At 42.9% G+C, this 22,008-nt stretch overlaps 1 protein-coding gene across 1 annotated transcript in view; it reads left to right on the forward strand.

Annotated features, from left to right (window-relative positions):
* The window catches only part of LOC102297672 (TCDD-inducible poly(ADP-ribose) polymerase), a 19,632-nt gene extending 7,507 nt beyond the window's left edge, over window positions 1-12,125 (forward strand). The window contains exons 3-7 of the mRNA XM_005920113.3: window positions 2,518-2,707; window positions 3,014-3,201; window positions 7,485-7,835; window positions 9,186-9,443; window positions 10,520-12,125. Coding sequence (XP_005920175.1) covers window positions 2,518-2,707; window positions 3,014-3,201; window positions 7,485-7,835; window positions 9,186-9,443; window positions 10,520-10,709 — 1,177 coding nt within the window. The 3' untranslated portion in view covers window positions 10,710-12,125. The remainder of the gene's footprint in view (window positions 1-2,517; window positions 2,708-3,013; window positions 3,202-7,484; window positions 7,836-9,185; window positions 9,444-10,519) is intronic.
* Window positions 12,126-22,008: the final 9,883 nt, after the last annotated feature.

Raw genomic sequence — 22,008 nt, forward strand, 5'->3', positions numbered from 1 at the left:
GAGGCTTTTCAAACAGTCTTTTTAGAGGTCCTAGTAGACCAGAGTACAGCAGACCTGAGGCGTAAATATAACAAGCATGCTTTTAAATGAAAACATATCAGTAACGACACTGTGGTAATGAGTGAGGTAGGATGGAAAGCTCAAGTTCATTTTTTCATAACACTTGTGCATGGTTTGTTAGTTAGCCGCACACACACACACACACACGTGTCATCATTACATACCGTCACAGGCGAAAAACATTCTGTTCCGATACCATGAAAACATGTCACAGGAGAGCGCACAGGTGCAGGACAGGGTGAAACTAAAGATCAGCATCAGTGAAAATCAGATTTATTTATTTTTGTATCATCACTCCCTTGCACCTTTTTTCATTGTTGTTCTGTTTTTCTCTTCCATTTCTGCCTTTCATTTTCACATTGATACAGCTATTCATTTTTTTTTGTTTTGTTTTTTCCCCATTTTAAACTGAAATGCGTCTGCGTTAGTTGAGAAGAATTCAGAAAGTCGCAGGGATTATCTGCACCTTCTCTCTGTGTGTTTCTGGTAATCAGGTGATCTGATTATCAGTGACTCACTCTTCAGTTACTGTTTTGTTTCTGCACGTGCTCTCTAAATGAACTCTCATTTCACTTCCTATTCCAGAGATGTGTTCGCGGTATGACTTTGCAGAAATACAGATGTAAATTTAGGGTATGTAACTACCATTTGAGTCAGTGTTTATGCGAGTTTTCAGAAAACGAGACGGGACCTCTCATTATCACCTTCCTGTGAGACACTGGTGTGTTTGCCAGTAACCCCAGCAGCCAGTACCTGCACTTAGTGGATGAAACTGAAGACTTGTTTTCTCTTCGGCCATTATAATACGAGGTTTCACCGCTTCAGGCTGTTGAACTTATAAGGAGGTTTCAGCGCTACTGCTGCTGCTCCACTTCTCTGTTTTTCAGTGGGAAACCTCTAAACTGTGTATTGTACTTTTTTAAAGTAACACACACACAGTCTAACATTTTCATGTTACATTCACTTAGCTTCTCACTAATATCAATGAGACAATTAACATCATCATGCAATGTGCCCGGTTCTATGGCTGTAGTGTCATGTGCATGTTTAGTGTGTTAAATATATGTATGTCCTTGCCATAGCACGCCAGTGTGTTTGGCCACATTTATGTAAGTGGTATGTCTGACCCAGAAAGGATTTGCCGGAGGCTCGAGGGAGGACTAATGCAGCGCGACTGATGCACATGCACACACTCAGACATGCACGCAACAGTGTTTTTGACCCGCGTGTGTTGGGACAGAGAGGGGTTAAGGCGAGGTTGTATGGGCGTGAAAAGATTATGTGTTTCCCCTATTTATTTTTTTGGCAGATGGTAACTCTGTGTTTAGATATTCTACTGTACTATGCTGAAGTGCATTCACTGACCACCTACAGCTACTAGATCATTATTCTGTAGGTTAACCTGATTGTTTGCTACTCGAAATAGCAAGGCTTTAGAGCAGGGGCTGGAGTATTATCATTATTATCATCATGTCTAAATTATTGTAATTCATTGTTCACTTGTTAAAGCAAAAACTCCCCGAATCGTCTGCAGCTGCACTAACTCCCCACTGAATGCAGAATTCATTTTAAGACTGTGGTTCTGACTTTTAGAGCTGTAGATGGACAAGCACCAGCTTACATCAGTGAACTTTTACATTCTTATGTCCCCAGCAGGTCCCTGAGGTCATGTGATCAGGGCCTGCTGGCTGCATATCATATGAGGCTGAAAAGGACACAGCTTTTTCAACATTGGCTCTCAGACTCTGTAGCTCTCTCAGAGAGAGCGAGCTACAGAGTCTGAGAGCCTTAGATCTGTGGACTCGGTGATCACTTTAAAAAAACACACACACACACAGAAGAAAACAACTAAAAACTCACATTTTTAAATTTGTTTGGTTAACTTTTTTTTTTTTTTTTTTTTTTTTTTATTGTTCTGGTATTTTCTTTGTTGATGTTTACTGATGTTTTGATTTGGAAGGGCTAACCTATCTTTTTATATAATATAAAATTTGCTAGGCAGCTGTTTGGTTACTTACTGTAAAGATTTGAGAGCAATGTCAGCCATCGTTGTACATAACGAGAGAGCTGTTCCCATGAGCTGGTTCCATGGGGAAGTCAAAGTAAAGTTAATCCTAGTAACTTGCTCAAGGGCACTTTGAAGCACAGTTGTCATGTATGGCTTTCTGTTTTTCATTTGTAAGTCATTTACTTTAAATTTACACCCTATGCAGCTCAGTATAAGTGACTAAGTAGAGGTTTGATCATCCTGCTCCAGGGCTCACGGATTAAGTTAACGTTCCATCAACAGCTTCGTGCTTTGTAGCACAGCTTCTAATGGAAATATAAACTGTGACCATTTAACAACAAGGTCATCACTCCACAGCCCTGCGTGCTAGCCGTCCGGGTTAATGTGCATTGCTGACTGCAGCGCTTAGCTACGTAGTTATTCTAATGACTTCAAACCTTGTGTTGCAGGGGTCGAGTGTTTGCCCTAGACTTTGGGACGATGCGAGTGTGCGACCTCGAGTTTGACTGCGTTCGACGACTGAGCACCCCCCCCAGCCCTCTACCCCTGCCTGCGATGAACCCAAACCCCACCCCCAGCTGTCACACAGTGTGGAAGTACTACTGCAGAGACAATTTTGGCTGGAGGGAATACTCCGAGGTGAGCCATTCGGTGCATTTATTTGTGTGTGTTCGGGTGCATTCAGGCTCTGCGAACAAGATGCCAGACACATTAGCTTCGCCCACATTAATCAATTGTCCAGTGATGGGGTGGATTTAGAAAAACAGCTCTCATGTACACAAACTACTTGCTTTTGTAACACAGCTTTTTATCCATGTGTGACCTTTTATTTATCGTCTTTGCAATGGCCACATTTGATTTACAGGTAAAATGGAAAAATGCAGAAGTTACCTGCAGAAAATGGTAAACAAATGTGTTTTCCCTCCCTTTCCTTCTGCTCCACAGCCTGTGGTTAAGCTCATAGAGGAGGCGAGTTCGAGAGGTCTTAAGGAGGTGAGGTTCATTACGCTCCAGAACCAGTATATCCTCAACATCAGGGAGGGCTTCCAGCAGAACGCAGTCTTCGGGTTCCGACGTCAGATCAAGAAGCGGCCCATGTTCATGTCCTCCGTGATTCTCACACCACACCTACAGTAAGTAAACATGGCTGATATTAGATCTAACTACAGCTTTGCTTTTGTGGTTAGGAGGTGAGCACTAATAGAGCTAAAGCTGGATCCAGAGGTTGAGGTTTTGGCCATGGTGAAGACATGGCTCGAGTAGATAAACAACAACACAGCTGAGATGTCTCCACAGTGACTTAGTGGATTTGCTCTCAGAGCATCGCTTGCAGTAATGTAAGCAGAGACTCGTTTTTGTGAACGTGTTACTGTATTCATAGGAACTGTATTGTACTCTGCGCGGGCATTAGGCTTAGTTTAGATTGGGCGGAGTGATACACCCAGTATGGTGGCTGTTCTGAACTACCTAATGTGACGGTTGTTGTGATGCAGACTTTAAATAAAGGACTGCATCTGAGGCCAAAGCTGTTAATCACATAATGACTATTGCCAAGATACACCCAGCCTTATAGTAAGTAATGCCAGAAAACGACTTTTTCCAGAGCTTAGTATTGGTACTAATTAATAGTAGCAGTTCTCATTTGAAAGGTAGCAGTCATTAACTAGATTAATAGCCTTGCTTTTCTGTTTTTCCCTGCTGGCTTGCCTTTGTACTTTCCAGCAGAGCTGTCTAAATCGTTTAGCACTTAGATCAGAGAACATTTAGTATTTTGCACATGAAGCAACACTGACTTTTAGAACAAAGTTCTGCGTTCAACACAAAAAAAGTCCCTGGCAACATGTGCAAAGTCACTCGCACACAAAGTTGATTCTTGAGTATCTGACACGCCATCTTCTTGTGGCTCTCTGTGTTCTCTGAGCATCCTGAATTTGTAGTTTGGAGACGCTGCAGGCACACAGAGGTCGGTACATGATGTTAATGTCACAGTCAGCGTTGAATACTGAACACTGTATTCACATTTTATCTTTTCTGCTGCACACTGGCAGCCTGAGCTAAACTCAAACCCCATCTTTACCACGGCACAGATTTTTGGCACGTCAAACAGAGTCACTGGGACACGGGGAGATGTCCTGTGCAGAGCGAAGCAGATGGACGGGAAAATGAGATAAAGGAGGCGAACGAGAACAGACGAGTCAAGTCGAGAGACGGGGCAGAGGCAGAAATCAAGGAAGGGGTGAAAAGAAGCAAAACATTAGCGCTCCAGATCTAGCGAACCTTTTCTAATGCGTTTCTTTCCCCTCTTTTCTTTAAAAAAAAAAAAAAAAAAAAAAAATCTTTCTTTAGCTCAGTCAACTTCCTGTCCTTATAGCAGTGAAGTGATCTGGCTTGCAGCACTCGGGTCTTATTTTTGAAACAAGTAATACCAGATTGGAAACAAGTGGAGTCATTTCACCCCATTTGCAGAATCTTTCACTTCCTTTGCCGAGCAGGCTGCTGTAGCGGTGTCCTGCCAGTTTCCCACACAGAGCGAACGCTAGAACGAGCTGTTCCTACCGGGGCCCTGACAGGCAGGGGAAGACAAAATGGAGAGCAGGAGATGGAGGGAGAAAAGGAGAGAAGGAAAAGAGAGAGAGAGAGAGGGAGAAGGAGGGAGACGCAGAGCACAGCTGAGGAAGTGAATGAGGTCTAAATGGTTTCCAGACTGGGTGCACAGCAGAGTGGAGTTGGTGAGTGAAGGAGTGTGAAATGTTCCTGTGGGGAGCTGGAATTTGGATTGAGTGACTTGTTATGGGACGTTGTCATCCATTTGGTGTGTGTGTGAGCTTCAGTTAATTACTTTATCTGATCACAGTCACACAATGGGCACCAAAAAAGAAAAAAAAAAGCTTCTAGCCAGGCGATCCAATAAAATGGGAATTTTATTTGTGTAAAGGAATGGCTGTCAGTCCGTCCGGTGTCCTTTCGAGTGACCTGAAACAGTTTGTTGGCGTGTGTGTGTCTGTGTGTGTGTCTATCAGGAACAATCTGTGCTTGGGCTTGGAGGTTGAGGTCATTAGCTTGATTGGCACTCTCCCCCCTCACTCCCCTCCCCACCGCTCTCCCCCCGCCTTCCTTCTGTCATCTCTTTCTGCTCTGCCGGTGTTATTTTCAGCCATCTCCTCCCCTCTCTCCCTCCCTTGTTATCTGCCCCTAATCTTCCTCCTTTTCTTTTTTTCCTCACTCTTTTCTCTCCCCCAAGTCCATCATTCTCGTTTTATCTGTCCCTTTTCATTTCACACTTGTTTTCTGCAGCAGGCTGTCTGTGATCTCTTCAAAGCACACAGGGAATAGAGACATCGATTTCAGGGAGGAGGGGGGAGAGATCGAGACCGGACAGACAAGATAAGCGAGAGAGAGAGAGAGAGAGAGAGAAAGGAGATGAGAAAAACTGTCGCACCGACTTAGAGTCACTCTGATCACAGTCTCCTGACAGCGCGCACACACACACACACACACACTCACTTTCTTATGGCTGATAGCACTAACAGCATTTACACTTGGAGGGCGATAACTTGACAGCCAAACTACTGTTACCGACTCAAATGCCAGACGTAATAGTTTTCTTTTTTTGTCACTTTTCGACAGCTCCACAATGGGCATTTTATTTTCCCCCCCTCGTGTCTTGTTCTCGCTCCTGTCTCTGCTTCACTTCGCCTCCCTGTTGTCTTGTTTGGTGTCTGGGTTTCATTTTCGCGCAGTCCTGTTGTTTTGTTTGGTCGGTGATGGCTGACGGCTGCTGAGGAGCTGCTCCGCTCCCCTGTGCAGTGATGTCATTGTTGACAGTCAGTGGCAGATGATTTTTAGAGAGCGCGCTCGTGGAAATGCTAGTCCACTGCGGCAGGCAGGCGGGCAGTTTTGTTTCACTCTTGGGGATTTTTGGGTGTGTGTATGGGGGGAGGGGGGGGGGGTATTGATTGTAGGCATATGGGAGCACAGCTATAGGAAGGTGGAGAGATGGGGAGTGTGCTGGGGTGCCATTAGGTGATGGTTTGGTTGCTGTAAATTCCTGCAAAGCTGCTCTCACTGACCTTCAGCAGGCATGGGTAAAGGCAGATGAAAAGAGATGAGGTTTCAATAAAGGGCAGCAGCTATCATCCCTCTGTGAAGCACACTTGATCAGAGTAATCGGCGCTTCTGATCCAGTCACAGTTGTCCGGTCTTTCTGAGCATCGTGTGGAGGCCTTTTCATAATGCGGATTTTCAACTATGAGCAGTTTATTGATATTTTTCGTTGTCTTTTTTTTTTTTGTGTAAACAGACCATACTTCAAAACAATTGAAGTTGGTGAGAGCCCCTCCTGTGTCACACATTCCTCAGTGGCTTAGGGGCTAAGTTACCTCTCACGCTGTCCCTTGTATGTTGAAGGTCGAGGGTTCAAGTACAGTGTGGGATGTTTTTCAGGGTGACACTTTTTTGTCTATATTATGTAATCCTCATCAACACACTTTTCAGAAATCATTTTTATATTTTATTTTTTTTAACTGTAAATATTTTCCCACGCACAAAATGATTGCGTACTGCGGAGGGACAGCTTTACTACAGCAAGGTAAATGTCCCTGAACAGTGAGGGTGACTACACTTTGAATACAAAACCAGTATGGCAGAAATTATTATGATCACTCAGAGTAATCCCATTATGTACCAGGTAGCTGCTATCTCAGGTACAGTACACTTGTGTTTATGAGCCATCTCTCTTCAACTCTGTTAGCCAACCCCTTTATCTCTGGCTTTTTAGCTGCACTGAAGTCAAGCTACAGATTGAGTCCACTCATAGCAACAATCCCACCACAGTTTCTCCAGAAATTGCGTAGTCTAGTTATTTATAAGATTGCATGCGAGTAAGATCATCTCACTACCCTCTAATTAGTCCTAACTTACATAATACTTCCTAGTAACATTTTTAATGACTTTATATTGCATGTAAAATGAAATGAATCATACTTTATTCAAGGTGACAGAATTAGCACACAGCTACAGCTGCTTTCTTATATGTGATTGGTCGGTAGTACTCAGGCTACAAACCGAAAACGTCCCTTTGCCTGCAGATCTGAGTATAGAAATTCGAGCTGCACTGAATATTTTTCATATAAACCTCATCACAACTTCCCAGAACCAAAACTGATGTGTATAAATGTTTGTTTTGTCTGATCAAGCAACTTGCAAATTCATAAAATGTCTTTTATCCCATTCAGTTTGATAATCAAACAGCCTATTGTCAGTAGCTTGGTTTGTCCTGAATATAAATATATTTGTCTATATAATGTGCAGTATATGCCCTAAATATGCTATTAACATAGGAAATAAGTAACCATTAATGATATTTCTTACACTACTGTCAGAAATCTAACGCTTCATTTTCTTTCTTTCATTTTAGGACTTTGAGCGGCCTCTCTCTATCTCCTCTCAGCTGTTCGTCGTCCTCTTCCTCATCCTGCTCATCATCCTCTTCCTCCTCCTCATTATCATCATCTTCCTCCTCTTTGTCCATGGACCTTCCTGCGTCATATCCCCTCTCGCCAACTACCACCAACCCACCCAGCCTTTTTCCTGAAACGTGGTTGCCGATGACCATGAGCCAGGACTTCCTTCAGGTGCCGGTTTCCCGCGAAGACCGCAGCTACAGGACAGTGTACAGCCTGTTCCACAAGACGGTTTCGGAGACCAAGTTCAGGATCATCAAGATCCTACGTGTGCAGAACCCCTTCCTATGGGAGAAGTATAAGAGGTGAGAGGAGAAGCAGATTATTATGACATATAGGACATATTATTATTATTATTATGTCTTTTAATCATGTATAATTCCTACAAACTTTAACCATGACACCAGGAAACTTTTCTGTCAGTAAGTGTGCTGGCAGGGTTGCATGTATTAATTTCTTTTGCATGTAGCTTCTTTTTTTTTTCATGCTTTGTGGGAAAGCTGTGGCATTCGAATTTGATGCATGTGTGGTTGTGTTGTCGAGCACAGCTCTGCTGAAATAATCAACATCTACGATGTCATGAGAAAGGCACGAGTTTCAAAACTTGTTTTGACAGTCGAGAGATTTGACCTCACTTGAGGACATAAAATAAGTATTGATGTTAACAGCAACGATCTGTGTTTTATATAATGAACCCATAGTGTTGCTGAAGTTGCACCAGAGTACGGTGGTAGTTTCACAGACTGTGCTGTTGCGGTGCAGACTGGGTGTTAATCCTTTTTATTCAGATATCTGTTATTGAAGTCTAAAACGTTTAAGACTGAAACGATAATCAAAAAAAGGTTTAATGTAAAAAAATGTAAAGAGTGGGGAGGTAAGAAAGAAAGAAAGAAAATAGGCCAAATGGGAGCAGCTGTGTGGGACTTCGTGAGAACGAGTCAGCAGTGGTGTGTGAAAACAGCAGATGGAGAGATGTTTGGTGATGATGATGTTCCTGTCTTCAACACACAGGGCTAACCGCTGTGATTAGTGCAGGGCAAGGCCTATCAGCTGTGACAGTTATACTCTCCCACACGGGTACCACACGGTTTCAAAATGACTGAAGGTGTGTGTTTCTGTGTGTGCGTGTCACTGAATTTGAAAGTGTTGCCCCCCTCTGAATGTCGGTAGAGTTTCTCTTCCCACACTCTGGTTATGACAGGAAACCCATAACTGCTTGTTTGCTTGTCTGTTTGTGCGTGTGTGTGTATTTGCACGCAAATGACTTGTGAAATGTTCATGTGAAAAGAGAACGTTTATCACCTCTTTTCTAAATTTGGAAAGTGTGTGTGTGTGCGCGTGTGCGTGTGCGTGCGCGTGTGCGTGTGCGTGTGTGTGTGTCACTAACAAGCTGAGAGATCATGGGAGGTCATGCCAGGGTCACAGCCTTTCTGGCCTGAAACACTTTCAAAATGAGCAGCGCGTTACAGCGTCACTGTACCGATCGTTGCGCAAGAACCAGATTCAGGGCTGCGTTTTTCCACAGTTTCAGTGCAAGCAAGGTTGTGGTCACAGTTAGTGTTAAGTCGTATTTTCTCATCAATACAGTCTGTGTGTTATTTTCTGAAATGAATGAATCGCTGACAAATCCCCTTTCGCCTCCTCTGCTCCAACAGGAAGAAGGAGTACATGTCGCGGCGCATGTCGGAGAGGGACCGGCAGCTGAGCGAGCGTCACCTCTTCCACGGCACCTCGGCCGACGTGGTGGAGGGCATCTGCAAGCACAACTTCGACCCCCGAGTCTGTGGCAAACACGCCACCATGTTCGGACAGGGATCCTACTTTGCCCGTAAAGCTGTCTACTCGCACAACTTCTCCAAACGCTCGCCGAAAGGAGTCCACTGCATGTTCCTGGCCAAAGTCCTCACTGGAAGGTAGGTGTGTGCGTGCATGCTTGTGTGGACACTGATAAGAAAACATCTCCAGTTATGGGTGGAGTTTTATTTATCTGGAGGGGGAAAAATAACATGTCATTTAGGTTAAATTGCTGGGAATATATTGGCTTAATCGTGTGATTTGTGTGCCTCTAAAGCAATGGCCCCCACTTATACCACTCACAGTGCTTTGCTTTGTTTAATTGTTCCCCGTTTACATCTTAGCTAGATGTAAATCTGCTTTGGTTTAGAGGAGGTCGGAAAGAACATAGTTTGGTAAATGCTAAATCAAGGCTTTATGTGTCCTGGGTTTATCGCTGGCTTGCGCGGTTTAGCGTCCCTAATGAACCGTTTGCAGTGTTTGACAAGTATGTTCCCTCCAGTGCACGGCTCTGCATAAACAACTTTTCCTTTTTGACCCCCGTCTCTCGCAAACGCTCGAGTACTTCTACATTTCGATTTACAGAACACATCGCCATCAATTTGGATCGTGAGAAACCGGAGGTTCTTTTCCATAAACCATCTTTCATGTCATACTATCGTCATGCTACACAAATTCCTTTTAAAATGCAAGTCAAATGTAGAGCCACACATGTAAAACAGCTGATTTGGCTGTGCCCATCGTACGTTGCCGGCTTTGTTTTGCTGTAGCAGAGAGTGTGTGGTGCACCCAGGGGATTGTGTGGCGGTTTAGGAACAACACTCTGTCTGTAAACCTGGGTCCAATCTGTTCCACGGCATAAGCGTCAGACCCGAACAGCAACACAGACTCCACGTCTCTACCCGCTGCCTTTGTCTTATTTATGATCCCCGAATAAGCAGCACAGAGACTGATGGATGACGGGTCTTTGGGGATTGACATGAATATTTAAGCGAGGAAAAACAACCCGCCTACAGTGCACAGTTTCATTTCATACAGTCGCTACATGCTATATTATATGAAGTGTGGCGAAAGATACGGCAGTAATCTTGTAATCTTGAAATTTAGATTTCTGTGTGGTAAATTATTATCTTGTATCTCCAGAGTCCCAGCTCCTTAACTGAGCTTTTCTGTTTTCCTCTTTGTTTTCACACAGGTATACTGTAGGAAATCCCTCTATGCGACGGCCTCCACCTATCAACCCTCGTGACGCCTCTAGCGACCTCTATGACTCCTGCGTGGACAACTGGATGGACCCCCAGATCTTTGTCATCTTCAATGATGACCAGAGCTACCCTTACTTCATCATTCACTATGAGGAGGTGCCCAGTACAGTCGCTGTCTGAGCCAAGATTGCAACGCGGTGTCTGTATTTGCAAACACTTAATGTGCAGAGTCTGTTCAGGTTGTAGATGAATGGATCTACTCATCTACAGCCACTTTAAAATAACAATTAAGACCAATTAAAAAGAAAGTATATGTCCACTTTGGTTTAACAGACTCTATTGTAATCGGTTTGTTACACTAAATTTAATCCAACTGAAGGTGAAACCAGTCGAAACAGACTAAAAAATGTTTGCAAATACTCTGTGTTCCCGGTCTGTAGTCAGCTGGATCCACCTAGCCTGGACTGCATCAAGGAATAACAGACCAGATTCATCTGGACAAAACTGGACTAGCAAAGGACACACCTGTTTTAATCTACTGTTCAGAGGTGGATGACAACTGAAAACAGCTGCAACAGACTTGAGTGGACTCGTATAGCACACTTTGTCTGCTGTGGACAAGTGATTATCGTCACTTTGGAAAAAGAGGAAATGTACTTATTTGGAGCAGATGCAGGTAAAACCCAATCTAGCCCCGCACCCCCACACTTAGCCTAGCCTGGCTGCCCCTCCTTGAGCCTGCTTCTGATGGAGGTCCCTTCCTGTTAAAAGGGAGTTCTTCCACCCCGCTGTTGCCAAGTGCTTGCTGACGAGAGCCTGTTGGGTTTCTCTCTGTAATACTGTGGGGTCCTTACCTTACATTATAAAGCGCCTTTGGGATGACTGTTGTTCTGAACCTGCGCTTATATAAATAAATAAATTTAATTGGGTAATTTTGACTTGTACATGATCGTGGTTCCCACTGGACAAACGCTGTAGTAGACAGTTGGCGTCCTCTCAGTACTGTGAATGACCACCTGGCCACATTATTATTTTGAGGAAGCTGCAACAGACCAATCAGAGGCTTCCACAGAGAAGCTGTTGGAAACCCTGACCCTCCTGTTAAAGTGTTTACCCAGCCTCCGGCCCATTTTCAAGTATATGTGCTGCGTGTATGAATCTTTTAAGTTTAACAGACATTTATTTTGTGGCCTCTTCTTACCAGAGGTGGATGTGAGTTTCAGAGGGACTTTCCACATACTGTTAACCTCATGGCAGAGGATTCACGTGAAGCTAGTGCTGCTCCCGGATGCCGTTTTAGCTGTTGTGCCCACCGCTTAGGCTCCTTTGAGGGGCTGAGGCGTGTACGTCATGCTGAGACATAATGCTGCTGCAACGGCGGCAGCGCTGTAGCGTTCTGTCAACAAACCCCCTTGAAACTCATCTCTCTCGGATTGCTCTGTCGCTCAGAGACGGTAGAATTTCTTTTTGTTTTTGAGACAAGGTGTACAGGCGTTCTTTGTTTATATTTGAACTGTGTGCCTTTTGTTCATAAAAATGTTTATTTATGTTAGTTTAATGTAACATTGGTTAAATAAAAGAATCTAAAAGAGAAAATGACTGACTGGTCAACCTGTGCTTTATTCAAATCGCATCATTCATTAGTAACTTGTACTAATGGCGTTTTTATTGGATATTTCTGTATATAACAAAATCTGTATAATTCAAAACATCAGTTTTAACAAGCGCTCCAACACCCCTGACAGAAATGTAGTCCCAAACCATGACAGAGCCTCCACCGTGTTTTACAGATGGCTCTATCGCTGTCCTGACCTCCGCCCTACATACTGAGGATAAAACCCCAAAGTTTCACATTTAAAGGCATCATTGCATCACATTTTTGCTACTGATTTTCAGTCCAGTCCAGTTTTTCATAGATTCAACTAAAGAAATGGGGGAGAAATGATGTTTGTGTGACAGCTGCTAGTAACAAAGTGTCTCAAGATATCATTTAAAACTGGTTCTTTGCGAAGTTACACCTAACTCAACATTCTTCTAAAAATGTCTAAACTGCTCTTCTGGGAGCGATGGGAACGTTGCTCGATCAGTTCAGCTCAGAAGACGACTGCTCACACTTTCACCAAACTCAGATCTATTCTAAAGTCTAAAGAAAAGAAAATAAGATACAAAGACAGTCAAGTGCAGTTGCTGGATTTACTATAAATACACTAAAATCCAGTAAACAAAGTGTGGCTCATTAATAGTGCGCTGTATCTTAAGTCAGAATGCATTGCTTTATATCCACGATGCTTCAGCTTCTTTTCAGTTCAGTGAAGTCAACAATAATCCTTCTAAGTGCCACGGAGAAACACTGGCTTGATGTATTGAGACAAAAGCATTTGTTTTATCTTCTAAAGCTACAACATGGCCTGTGCAGCTTTTATTCTGTTATATTTATACAGTTGTACACTGGTGGATGCGCTTTTAAACATGGCAACAATTTGAAGTAATCCCTGTGAGCCACAAGCTAACTATTTAGTTTCAGACCATTATTTTTCTACTGTCGGCTCGATAAAATATGAATGTAGTTATGTTCATCTGGTCAGTGGCGGTCCTAGCCAGTTTGGCGCCCTGGGCGAACACTCCCTCTGGCGCCCCCACCCCACACACACACACAAAGCATATTAAGGATTGTACATTAACATAAAATTGTTGTTACACACACACACACACACACATATGAAGAGAGAGAGAGAGTATGCATAGTATGCAAACGGCTACCAAACAGCCATCATAATTCGTCATACAATGAGAACAGTACGAATCAACAACTGACAATGACTAATTAATATTAAAATCTGTAACATAATGTATTGTTTAGGAGTTTAGTCTGTTACTGTTGCTATTTTTACCATTTCTTCTGTAACTCACATAATTTCCTTAGGGATTAATAAAGTATTCTGATTCTGATTGTTTCAGGATGACCTGCCATTATCCAATGACACATCTGCTTACCTGCATCTTTTGCTCGTTTCTCCTCCTCTTCTTTTCTCTTTTTCTAAACTTCTGTAGTCTGTATCATAATGTCTGGTGTTTTCGTGTTTGTTGGTTTATTTTTTATTTTGTTTTACTTTGCGAGTTGGTTATTAGATGCTGCCCCCGCCGCCCACCCTCTCCTCTCTGCGCCGCAAGCAGCAGGCGCACCTCGCAAACGGAGGGCGTCCTTACTCCCAGCAAATGGGCGATAGAAAACCGATCGGTGCCTATGCCATTCCCAATATGCGCAGGCTGACGTCGGGGCAGCATGAGTACAAGCTCTTTTTCTTTTTTTTCGCTGATGCCCGTGATGCCGCCCCCCACCACGATGCCGCCCCGGGCAACCGCCCGTGTCGCCCGTATCTAAAACCGCTACTGCATCTGGTCCACAGCATCCACATCTATTTGCTTTTCAAACCTGCCAATGAGGGGCAGCCGATCACAAAAGAGGAGGAGCTGGAACAGCTTGCTTCAGTCAGACAAGTAGCAAAGGCTCTGCACAAAGGTGCCCTATAAGCTCAATAAGGTTTGTTTTGAACTTGGAACCACAGCTAATCTAGCAAATAAAAATATGGAGCTGGAAATTAACATAATTAGTCCTCCTTAAGGGCACGTCTACTTGAGATTGTAGCTGAAGCAGACTGCCAAGTGTTTTCTATTATGCAACTGGTCAGAAGTCTGCATTAAAGTTTAACCGACAGTGTATGAACTCCAGGTGAAAAATTTAATTGGCCACTATCATTAAATTATAGATGAACATTTAATTGTGTAGTTGTAAATCATTTATTATAAACCGCAGAGGCGGTTTATAATAAAGTAAGTCAGAGTTTTCAGTGTCCTCAATGGTGGATTCTGTTGGTGCAGTAACTCAGAAAACAAAAATCTCCTATGCTCAGGTCTCTCTGTCTCCACCTTCCCTGGATCTCCTTCCCCTCATCCCCACAAGTGTATTATCTAAGCACCATGTCTAATGCAGTCCAGAAGGAGGTTGGCAGAGGCGAGGATCAATCCCAAAATCCTAGAAATTGCTCACAGAATATCTCTCCATATCTATTTATCTCATCTGTTGGTGTTTCGGACTTGTTTGTGAGTTGTATTTGTTTCCAGTGCTACCATTTAGGCCATTGGTGGACATTTATACTGTATATATATCCAGTGTCTTTCTGTTCAGCACATTAAACCTGAAGAGTGTTTGAAAGTGTGTGTTTCAACATATAGCAAACACAATCAGTGCTGGTATTTTGCCAGTCAGGATCTAGATACGGTCTCTGGGTAATATGGGGCAGGACGGTGGTGCAGAGGTCAGTAATCAGAAGTCCTGGGTTTGAATCCAGCATCCTCCCAGGCCCTTTCTGTGTGGAGTTAGGTTAATTGGTGCCAGATTGGCAACCTGTCCAGGATGCACCCTGCCTCTCGTCGTGTGACAGCTGGGATAGGCTCCCATCTATCTGTCAGTAACATTTGATACGCAGTAATTGACAGGCTATCTGCAAGCGTCCCAGCTATCCTGATGTGGCTATCCTCATCTATCAGCAGCAACCTTTACCTTTCATCTGCTTTGTCTCTCTCTAAATGCATCCTTCTGTCTCGGCCCTGCGCTCGGGTTCAGGCAGCTCATGTAAGACTGTCGTGCTGGGCTTCACTTTTTGGCAGAAGAGAGATCAATTGGAGAGACTGAGTGAAAGGAGGGGACGTGGAGAGAGAGAGGTGGGGGGAGGAGGAGAAGGACTTCTTTTACGCGCTCTCTTCGAGCCTCCTCGCTGAGCTGCGTGCCCGCTCTTCTCATGTGCATGCGAGATCGCGCAGGTTGCCCTCCATTTGCCCCCATCTCCCACTCTCTCTACGTGTCTTTCCTCTCCCACTCTTAATCTCCCTTACCGCCTTTTGCACTCTCAACACTTTTTTTTTTTTACCCCCAATCTCCTTCTGTTTCCTCTCATCGCCTCTTAACAGCTTCATATCTTTTTGCTCTCTCATCTTAATGATTCTACCCCTTTCCTCTAGCTCTGTCTCTGTATCTCTGTGAGTCATGCAGTGGGCACTGCCTGGGTTTGTTTGCCTGACTGCCCTCCAGGAATTGCTGCTGGCACACAGAGAGCACTACTCTGTAGACCTGCTGGCTGCTGGGGTTAGGAGAGGACAGACGAAAGGAGGGGGAGTGCAGGAGTAGATGAAGATAGGGGATGAGAGGAGAGACGAGATGAGAGAGACAAGGGATGTGTGAGAGCAGAATAAAAAAAAATGGAAGAGGGACAGAGGAGAGATGAGGCTGCGGAAACACAAACAGGACTCGGTCTGTGTGAGAGAAAGATAAAGTATAGCCATCATAAGAACAACGACAGAACTTTGAATTATTCAAAGGAGTGTGTTGCTTCATGCTGTGTGTGTGTTTATGTCTTAATGTTGCTTGCTCATTTAAAGTAAGACTCTGAATGGAGACTGGGCTTCTAAAACAGATCCAAATCAATTTGGATGGATTTATAATTCATTTGGGTCTCATTGTACATTAGCTTCAAATGTGCACCTACACACACACAATCACACACACACACACACACACACACACACACACACAAGCAGACATACACAAAGACACACACACACATGCATCAGTTTGATTCCAGCTCATTAAATTTTCCAGTCTAAATTATTCAGTGGGCAAAAAGGGTTTTTCTTTGTAAAGAAATGAGACAGTAAACACTCCCAAACTGATTTGTAACATGTAGCAGTGTGCATGTAAAATTGCCTTTGCTGGTTTTACAGTCGGGGCTTGCATTTTACTCGTTGTGTTATTTTATCATCTTATAGACCACAATGTAACCAAGACAAGCAGCAGAACAATGGCACGTTTGATCTGCTGCGGGCTGTGTAACAAAGCAGGAAGTTATTTCTTCGTGTGAGATGCAGTTTCACACATAACATCTGCATTTGACTCAAGAATTTTAGAGCTGAAACTCTGTATTTTGCTTTCTCGCAGCACTCAATAACTGTCGCAGCCATTTTTTATTCTATTCAGTTTTATTTATATAGTGTCATAGTACAAGAAGAGTTGTCTCTGGTAGCTTTATACTGTAAAGTAAAGACCGTACAGTAATACAGAGCAAATAAAGAAAACCCAAACAGTCAGATGATGATATGAGCACGAGCTGGTCCAACTAAACACAAACTGGATGTGACCGCAGGATGCTGTGGTAACCATAGTATGCCTTCAATATGCCTTCAATTTTGAATAAATTCCCAACAGGTCACCAGCAAAGCACCCCTACACCATCACAGGTCCATGCTTCAAGGTGGAAACCATGCATGTAGAGACCATCCGTTCACCTTTTCTGCGTCACACAAAGACACAGTGGGTGGAACCAAAGATCTCAAATTTGGACTAATCTAACCAAAGCACAGATTCCCACTGGTCTATTCCTTGTGTTTCTTGGCCCAAATAAATCTCTTCTGTTTGTTGTTTTTCCTTAATAGTGGTTTCTTAGCAGCTATTTGACCATAGAGGTGTGATTCACACACTCTCCTCTGAACAGTTGATGTAGAGATGTGTCTGCTACTCGGGCTCTGTGTGGTATTTTTCCTGAGCTCTAATCTGAGGTGGTGTTAACTTGTGATTTCTGAGGCTGGTGACTCAGATGAATTTATCCTCAGCAGCAGAGGTGACTCTTGGTCTTCCAGTTTCTCCCACTGAAAACGCTACGTTCAGATGCACAGAATCAGCTTTTGGGGATTTACTTACCTGGATGATTGAGCATGCTTCCAGTTTTGTCGTGGCTTGATGGTTTTTAAAATGTTTTTCTGAAAACCTTCAAAGTTTTAGCAATTTTCTGGACTGACTAACCTTCAGTTCTTAAAGTAATGATGGACTGTCGTATCTTTTTACTTATCTGATTGGTTCTTGCCATAATATGAATTTTGACAGTTGATAAATAGAGCTGTCAGCTTTGTACCAACCTGACTTCTGCACAACACAACTGATGGTTCCAATCTGTGAAGTGAAAACCATTTCAAGTGACTACATCATGAAGCTCATTGAGAGAAGGCAGCACTGTCAACAAAGCAAAGGGTGGCTACTTTCAGGAATATAAAATATGATATATTTAGAGTTATCTATCTTTTTTTTCCTTTGCTACATAATTCCATATATGTCGCTTCATATATTTGATATCTCATCTGTTTAAAATTGCCTATTCTTAAATTTCTGTATGTTTTATCTCTTATCTTCTATTTTTATCATTGTGTATATTTCCAGTTTTTATCTGTTGTACAGTGTCCTTGGGTGCTTTGAAAGGCGCTATTTAAATAAAATGTATTATTATTATTATTATTATTATCTTCTGTGTGTACCTACAATGTAGAAAGTAGTAAAATTAAAGAAAAAACACTGAATGACAAAAGTGGTCTAAAATGATCAGTGATCGAGTCACTGGTGAGGTCAAAACAACACTCGGGTGGGTAAAGCGTTACCATGCCTATAAGAGTCCCTTTGTCTCTTGTCTAGCTTTCTGGTATCCACAGCAAAAACCATGGACCTGTAACCTCATACTTCTGGCTTAAGCTTTGTTATATTGCTCTAATATCTCAGTCATCCGCACACATGCTGCCATGCGTGCAGACACGCAGCCATGTTTCTTTCACACAGACTGTATGTATTTGGAAAAGTCTACTTTTCGCGCCGTATTAGCACGATATCTCATAACTCTTCTTTCACACGCATGCTGCACAAACATGCTGACATGCGTGCACATATGTATGCACACAGATCTGCAGACGCACAGACGTGCACGCTCTCACTTCCTGCTTTAAACCCAGGTTCATATTGCTCCAGCGATGCCCAGCTGCAACCAATGAACATTCCAGCTTTCCAGATTTTTTTTCTTCCTCCTCCCTCCCTCTCTATCATTTCAAATTTCACTTCTAAGCCTTTAAGAGAGCGAGCAGCCAAATATGGTCGGGCCTGTGTCATGAACTTTGTGCGACCTTCGAGAGCAGCGTAGAGATCGTGACCTTTAAGGCCCAGCCTGAGGCTGAGCTTTAGGCAGCATTTTACACGACCGCAGAAAGAATTTGGATGTGCATGTGCAGATGTATGCTGTCGTGGTTAAATCAGAGGGGGAGTTCATTGACTCAGTAATCATTTCTGTCTTTTTAGTGCCTCTTTTTCTCTGTTTTAAGCGTTTTTATAATTATCTCCACCACTTGTTTTCTTTGCTCATTTTTTCTCTGTTATGTTACTTCCTTTTAGTGTACAACATTTAATAAGTGGAGCTGCTATACAAACCATCTTCTCTCATACGAGTGAAGATGAAACTTTCCCAAAGACTCAAAAACAAAACAAGAAGTAGCAGTAAACACTTTTGATTATGCCGAGAAGTGGCCTTTTAGGTATATGCTATAATGTCAGCCATCTTTCCTGTGCGAATTGACGATGATGCACAAAAGGGCCAAACAAATGCAAAAAAAGCCACCTGACCTAAATAAAGTTACTGCCTCTTCAGCTTCTTCGCTGTTAATCAGAGCAGATACAACATCAAGGCTTGCTCCTTTTCTGTCCGACTCTATCTGCCTTTTCCCTTTTCCTTCTTTTATCATCCTCCGCCGTATCTCACTGGCTCCACCAGTCCTGCTGTCAGCTCCCGTTTATCTAATTGGGGTTCAGTCCAGCGAGGAGGAGGGGCAGGAGGCGACATGTGGGCTCCAGGAACAAGCCCTTTTTAGGAACCCGAGCAGGCGGGAAGACTCACATTAAAGTGATCTAATTTTGCTCCGGAGCTCTGAAGTGCACTTCTCAGAGAGCTTGGACACGGAGGACAAAGACTGACTACAGCCTGGTTCATAGTTTACACAGATCAATCAAGTTGCTAATGTTAATTTCCTCACTCGCTGTTCTTTAGATGTGACTGATACCACTACAAATATACTATTTTATGCAACTAAATGTGCTCTCTTTAGAGTGTTTTGTTCCAAGGTTAAACAGGTAGAGTGGGTAAAGCATCTATCCTCACTACATTATGCCTGCTTTGCTCATTCACAGAGGCCTCTACTCTCCCTCTCTCTCTCTCGCCGGTATGCTTTAGCGTTAAAATTTAAGAAGCATGACAAAACTTTTATTTGTTGATACTATTAGTTTTAGTGCTATTAATGCTTTTAATTCAGGGGAAACTGTTTGGAGTTATACCACATTTACAGTATTATGCCTTTCTTTTGCTCAGCCAAAGCGCGCCTGACATGAACAACTACTAACTGTAAAACTTAGATGTTTTTCATTAATTGTGCATGATTTTCTTCCTTTACCAAGGAGGGACTTTAGATGAGCTATTACCACTGCCATGCTAGCTCTGAATGGAACAGAGCTCCTCGCTACTGTCCGGGACATTGTGCCCTATTTCACTGAAATAACGCCAGTTGTGTAATGGGTCAGACGTGCAGTGGATCCGTTGAAATACCAGTTTAAACCCTATAAATCAAGGAAAACTCAGGAGACTCAAACTCAACAGGAGAGCAACAGTGCATTTACAGGCTGTAACTGTGTGCAACCAAGTGTGCTGTTACGACGTGTTTTAGCGACTTTTTTTGCCTTCATAAATTGTGCTTCTATGAAAAACTTACAATGAAACAATTATTGAAATGTTAAATGCAACGGGCCTCGGGTGTAGTCCGCATTAGTTTAATTTTGTTACACTGTTTCTAAAAGTGGTGCAAATTTTGCAACAATGTATATGATGAAAAGGTTAATTCCTTCAAAGACATCCTGTCAGGGACGCCACAAGCTTTGAAGAGGTGATTGAAAGCACAGAAAAAAAGGTCAGTGCCACTCCCAAGAACACGTCAGTCTTTTGTCTCTGCAGCAGCGCATGCGTCTTTATATTTATATAAGTCTATAGGAGAATTAGGTAGCTTCTGCTCTCTTATTAGGAGAACGTATCCGAGACCCAGTTCTCACACAAGGTTGCATGCCTAAGGATGTTCATTTATGACCATGTGGGCCTGTCTGCCTCTTTCTGTTGAAGGTTCAAAAGGTTAATCGTGCCATATGGAGCGTGCGTGCGTGCATGCACGTGTGCATATGTATGCCAGCATGCACGCAAACCAAGCTCGTCTGTGCCGAGTTCAAAAGGTTATTCATGTCACAGTGCTGTGGATCCTTCCTTAGTTATTGAGGCTTAACAACATCGCGATTCTCCCCTCACAAACAGTCGTGGCTCAGACATGAGAGCAAGTAAAAGAGCTTGTTTGTCCAAGCTGTATTATTCACCAGTTCATGTGTCCGATGTGAACCCGGAGTGGGCCTCTGTCGTGTCATTACTGGGCACTTTTTGTGATTTTACTGTCTGTTTTGTGTACTTTGTATAGATCTTTACAACTGCCAGAGAGGTACCTTATTGGACCAATTCACTCAGAAAAATGAAAACACCTAATGTACAGTCATATTAATCACAAACTGTCTGCGTGGATGACAAACTGCTGTATTAAAGGCAAAGGCGAAGGTAGATATGAAAGCATAATCACTTTACATTGAAGGATTGTGTTTAAAAAGGTTGCACAGGAACAAACATACCCACTCATTTATTAGTCATCCACAAAAAAACAAAAACATTAATATTATTACATCTTCTTTCAGAGAGAAGGTGTTATATTTCTCATGCTGAGCTCACTTCCAGTGTATGATTACATGATTTTTATCAGCAAGTGTTCATATCATGATTAATGGAGCACCTGATTACTGTATAGTCTGCTTAACAGTGATTCACCAACCTGCAGGACAAGTCTGAGACTCAGACAGACTTAAGAAGGAGCCTTGGCAGTATTAACACTTCAAATCTCTCCAGTTCTTTTTTTAGGAAGTGACCATATTAGGTATGATTAGATATAATGATATCGTCAAAGTATTTTGTCCTCACTGGACTATATCCACTGTGACACCCAAAACCTTATTCCTGATTTTCCCTGCATTTGTGCCAAACTCACTTCAGGTTAAAATAGTTGTAGGTGTTTCACCCCTTCTTGTGTCTTCTGTGTGGCACATTAGGCATCTGAAAAGGCCTTTAAAGTTCCCATTACCTGAGAAAAAGGAGTCCACATTTTACCAATTACACTTCTGAAGACATAACCATCCAAATGTGAGGGAAAGTATCCAAAAGAGACCTGCCCAGTCCTCGTTTTCATCAAAATGAAAAGATTACTTGGCAGCTGAGTATTTGTGTTTGTGTGTGTGTGTATGTTGTGGCGAACAAAAGTAGTTTTTGACACTGATATGAAGACATTTTAGCATGTGTGTGCTTAAGATCAGGGCCTCAAAGGTCAAGGTGATGGTTAAGATCAGGGTTGGGGTTAGGCATTTACACGTGATGGTTAAGTTTAAAGTAAGCGGCTCTGCAAAACACCTAGTCCTCATAAACATAGCTATTTAAACGTGTGTGTGTGTGTGTGTGTGTGTGTGTGTGTGTGTGTGTGTGTGTGTGTGTGT

The sequence above is a fragment of the Haplochromis burtoni genome, unplaced genomic scaffold (assembly GCF_018398535.1).
Source record: "Haplochromis burtoni strain Fernald_Lab_line unplaced genomic scaffold, NCSU_Asbu1 Contig_38, whole genome shotgun sequence".
Taxonomy (NCBI): Eukaryota; Metazoa; Chordata; class Actinopteri; order Cichliformes; family Cichlidae; genus Haplochromis; species Haplochromis burtoni.